Source organism: Rutilus rutilus, assembly GCF_951802725.1.
Source record: "Rutilus rutilus genome assembly, chromosome: 18".
NCBI classification, from domain to species: Eukaryota; Metazoa; Chordata; class Actinopteri; order Cypriniformes; family Leuciscidae; genus Rutilus; species Rutilus rutilus.
The window spans coordinates 36300901-36305900 of record NC_140231.1 but is presented as its reverse complement, the minus strand read 5'-3'; the positions used below and the strand labels follow the sequence as shown (position 1 = coordinate 36305900).

Genomic DNA, 5000 nt, shown 5'->3' with positions numbered 1-5000 from the left:
CAGCAGCGCCTGCAGGATCCGCTTAGCGTCCTGGATGTGTATGCGGCGTCCGGGGTCCGGCTCCAGTAGCAGGTGCGCTAGCCGCTGCAAACCGGACGAGTATAGCGACACGCTCGGGATCGCCGGCAAATCCTCACAGCTGTATTGCTTAGCCGCCGCCGTCGCCTCAAACGGATTCCGCCGATGCAAGAGCTCATAGATTAAAATCCCTGTTTGAAATTCGTCGAATTTCCGATATTGTGCAGCAGAAACGATTTCCGGCGCTAGTCGCGCGTGATCTCGCTTAAAACGCGGATCCGCGCTAATCGCGACCTCGTCTGCGTTCCGCCGTTTTGATTTGCGGAAGTTGCTGATGAGGAGGCGCGGGAGGCTCTGCTGTTGAGGGTCGGCGCGGCGGTGTGTAACTAGCAGAAGGTTCTCCATGCAGATGTCGCGGTGCGTGACGCCGTGCGCTTTGAGATGCTCCAGCGTGGTGCACAGCTGTAGTAGCAAGAAACACACGCGGCGCTCGTACACCTCCGGCTGCGCACGGTGGAACGACTCCCACTCCCGCACGAAATCCGCCACGGTTTGGTGAGGAACCTCGCGCGTGATCACCACCACACGCTCCTGCTCGGATGGCCCCGCCGCGCGCTCATCGCTAGGTAGCATGCTACGCGGGACGCAGGCTAGGAAGTGACCGCAGTCCTGCTGAAGGCTGAAGTGAGGCGGGACGCTCTGCTGCACCGACAGACCGTACAGATGAGCCTGTCTGCTGTCCGCCGACTCGCCTTTGCAGATCTGCAAACACAGAGGAAACATTATCATCGTCAGATATCACGCAGATTAAATCGTAAAATGCTAAAAGAGTAACACAGTTCTGCTCACGAGGCTGCGTTTATTTGATCAAATATATGGGAGGAAATGTACACCATATCAATGTGCTAAATCATGCTAGAATGGTAAAATGTGTTAGAAATGTGCTGAAAAATGCTAGCAACACGCTAGCAACATACTAAATCATAGTAGAAACATGTTAAAATGTATTAGTAATGTAAAAAAAAGTCTAAATTATGCTGGAAACGTGCTAAAACATGCTAGCAATGTGATAAATCATGCCAACTTGTTAAAATGTTTAAGCAATGTGCTGAATCATGTTAGCATCACGCTAGATACACTAAATCATGCAAGAAACATGCTAAAACTTGCTGAAACATGCTAGAAACATGTTATAATGTATTAGTAATGTGCTAAACCATGCTAGAAACATGCTAACAATGTGCTAAATCATGCTATGCTAGAAACATGTTAAAATTTGCTGAATCATGATGTTAACAACATGCTAGCAACATTCTAAAAGCGTCGATCTGCTCACAGAGGCTGTGTTTATTTGATCAAAAATATGTGGGGAAAAATGTTGTTCCTCAAGAAACTTAAGCGTAATTATGTTGGCTTGACAAAGCTAATACACCGATCTACTATTTAAGCTTATTCTTCTTCTGATGCCAAATTTCTGGATTTATTTTCGTTAACCGGATGATCAAAACTACGGAAAATCCCCTGGACAATCCCAAGTCATTGAGGGGGTCAAATCTTTCAGACATGAGTATTGTGAAGGATTTTTTAATGAATAAAATAGTAAACTGTATATCAAACTAATCATAACTCTAACATCTAACCTTACTTCTCTTTTACTACTCTTCAACACTTGAACAAAATGTACTCTGAAGATTGTGTGTCGAAACCAGTGGAAAACTCTGAGATGCTGGCTAGACAATATCAAAAATATACTGTCTAGAATAGTCTCATAACATATTGAGTAATCAAATGAACTTCTAACCCTTTTCTATTTTTTCTAATGATTTGAGATCTAAGTTTCCTACCTAGTAACAGAAGGGTTTGCATATGAAGAACCAATGAAATTGTAGGGAAATTATGTCGTCGTTCGACTCTTTGTGAGACTCTTAGGCGGGGTTAGATTGCGGTCAGGTAACTATAATTCTTAGACATTTCATTTAAGCGGTAAGAATAGCTACGCTTAGGCGTCAACCCGCACGTTCAGAGGCAACTCAACTGAGTATAATATTTTCAGGTGTCAAGGACACTCGGTTCAACCTAAGTCATGTGCGTAGGGGAAAGATCTACCACAGTATTTAAAGGGATACTCCACTTTTTTCGGAAATATGCTCATTTTACAGCTCCCCCAGAGTTAAACAGATGAGTTTTACCGTTTTAGAATCCATTCAGCCGAACTCCGGGTCTGACGGTACCACTTTTAGCATAGCTTAGCATAGATCATTGATTCAGATGAGTCCAGTAGCATTTCTTTCAAAATGACCAAAGAGTTTCAATATTTTTCCTATTTAAAACTTGACTCTTCTGTAGTTAAACCGTGTACTAAGATCGACGGGAGAGTAGTTCCTAGCCATATAGGCTTAGAAAATCGCAACTTTTCATTTTCCGTCGATCTTAGTACACGGTTTAACTACAGAAGAGTCAAGTTTTAAATAGGAAAAATATTGAAACTCTTTGGTCATTTTGAAAGAAATGCTACTGGACTCGTCTGAATCAATGATCTATGCTAAGCTATGCTAAAAGTGGTACCGTCAGACCCGGAGTTCGGCTGAATGGATTCTAAAACGGTAAAACTCATCTGTTTAACTCTGGGGGAGTTGTAAAATGAGCATATTTCCGAAAAAAGTGGAGTATCCCTTTAACCTACATCCATCATATCTATGTGCTAAATCATGCTAGCATGTTAAAATGTGTTAGACGTGCTGAATCATGCTAGCAACATACTAAATCATGTTTAAAAACATGCCAAAACAGGTTAAATCATTCTAGAAACGTTAAATCAAGCTAGAAACATGCTAACAACATACTAACTCATGCTTGCAAAATGCTAAACACGCGAGCAATGTTAAATCATGTTAGAAACATGATAGCACCATGCTAAAACATGTTAGCAATGTGTTAAATCATGCATGCGACTTGCTAAATAATGTTAGCAATATGTTAGATCATGCTAAAAAAAATGCTAACGACGTGCTAAATCATGTTAGCAATATGATAATTCATGCTAAAAACAGGCCTGCAACATGCTAAATCATGCTAGGAAATGTTAATAATGTGTTGAATTATGCTAGCAACATGTTAACGATGTGCTAGAACATGTTAATAACATTTTATTGACTTATTTCAGTAAAATCTTTTTCAAAGTTATATCAAAGGCTTTGTCAAGCCAACATTAAAGTTTGTCATCAAACTTCACTCATCTAGTTGCTAAGCTAAAACCTCTGCTCTCAGCTTAAGATCTGGAAACGGTCATATTCATATCATCCCGACTGGACTATTGCAATGTGGTATTATTATTATATTGTACAGCAGCACAAATGTGCTTTATAAGAAAATACTGTCTGACGTCAGGACTCTCTCACCTTCACGGCGTACATGTTGCGCGTGTCTGACGCGCAGGACGCTGAATAGTACACAGCGTCTCCAGACAGGCAGCTAGGCTTGTTGCAGGTCAGTTTGAAGAGGGACCAGTTGCTCTCGTCGAATCTCAGCGTGTTCCTCTGGTTGCTGGTGAAATGCTCCTCGCACTTCAGGGCCAGACGCCGCAGGGACTCCGCGTACAGGCCGCCTAGCTTGGAGTAGATGCCCTCGCGGCTGTCCATGTTGCTGAGCAGCGCGTGTAGCGTGGAGCCGGCGGCCGGTAGCGTGTTGAGCTGCGGGGACGAGCTGGAGGAGAACAGCGCGCGTGGGTCCACGGGACTAGCCGGAGGCGCGGCGGACGGGTGGCTAACGTTGGTTTCGGAGCCGCTGAAGGGGAGGCGTGGGCGGCTACGGGCTAGCGGTTTGACGCCAGACTCGCTAGGAGCCGATGTGGTGCGGTTTACTAGCTTCTTCTGCGGCAGCGGAGGCGGAGTCAGCTGATGACCGAGACTGTTGCTAGGAAACGTGTCGGGCTGCGGCGACGCGGGGGCGGAGCCAAACGGGCTGCTGGGAAATGGGGAGGGGCAGGAGCGGAGGGTGGAGTCTAGGTCACATGATCAGAAAAGAAGAGAGAGAGAAAAAAATGTTAATTAAATATACTTTTGATACAGAATATACCATTTTAAATCTCAAATTTTATACACACACACACACATATATATAATATAACAAATGCATTAGATGTAAAATATAATTTAAAATACTATTAAAATAATATATATTACATATTGAATTATGTAAAAATATATATAATAAAAAAAAGAATCACACTCCCGCACGCTCATACACACTCACACATTCGCTTGCACTCACGCACACTCACTCACAGATAGTGAAATAGCTGCACATAATGTCTGTGTGTGTGTGTGTGTGTGTGTTTGGTTACTGTTTAACAGGGAAACGCCTTGAGATCTTAAACTGATTAAAAAAGCTCTGTGACCCATGAGACCAGAGACAGACACATCCCAGAATCACTGAATCACTGAATCACACATGAATAATTCAGAGATTTACCAGCATATGTCCTGATCTCAACTCTCAATTATTACATATATTATATATACTTTTTAAAATTCTATTTCAGATAGACAGACAGAGAACATCTCAGCGTCTCTCTCTCTCTCTGGTTTGAGTGAAGCCACTTCACTCACACTCACACACACTCTGGAGGTCTCTCTCTCTCTCTCTCTCTCTCTCTCTCTCTCGTGAAGCCACTTCACTCACACTCACACACACTCTGGAGGTCTCTCTCTCTCTCTCTCTCTCTCTCTCTCTCTCTCTCTCTCTCTCTCTCTCTCTCTCGAGTGAAGCCACTTCACTCACACTCACACACACTCTGGAGGTCTCTCTCTCTCTCTCTGTGGAGTGAGTGACGTCCCCTGGAGAGAGAGACACTAATGAAGGCCTGCAGAGGAAGATTAGTGGGGAGAGACGCCTGTGATAAACACAAACCCTGATTTCCCCTCTTCATCCCTTCATTATCTCTGCGCCCCAGTGCATTGTGGGAACACGTTCAGATCTGCAGC

At 43.8% G+C, this 5000-nt stretch overlaps 1 protein-coding gene across 1 annotated transcript in view; it reads right to left on the bottom strand.

Moving 5' to 3' along the window:
- Positions 1-5000, bottom strand: part of prag1 (PEAK1 related, kinase-activating pseudokinase 1) — a 27102-nt gene that overhangs the window by 2238 nt on the left and 19864 nt on the right. The window contains exons 5-6 of the mRNA XM_084387661.1: positions 3417-4018; positions 1-780 (exon numbers count right to left, since the gene is read on the bottom strand). The exon at positions 1-780 is cut by the window's left edge and continues 2238 nt beyond it. Coding sequence (XP_084243787.1) covers positions 1-780; positions 3417-4018 — 1382 coding nt within the window. The remainder of the gene's footprint in view (positions 781-3416; positions 4019-5000) is intronic.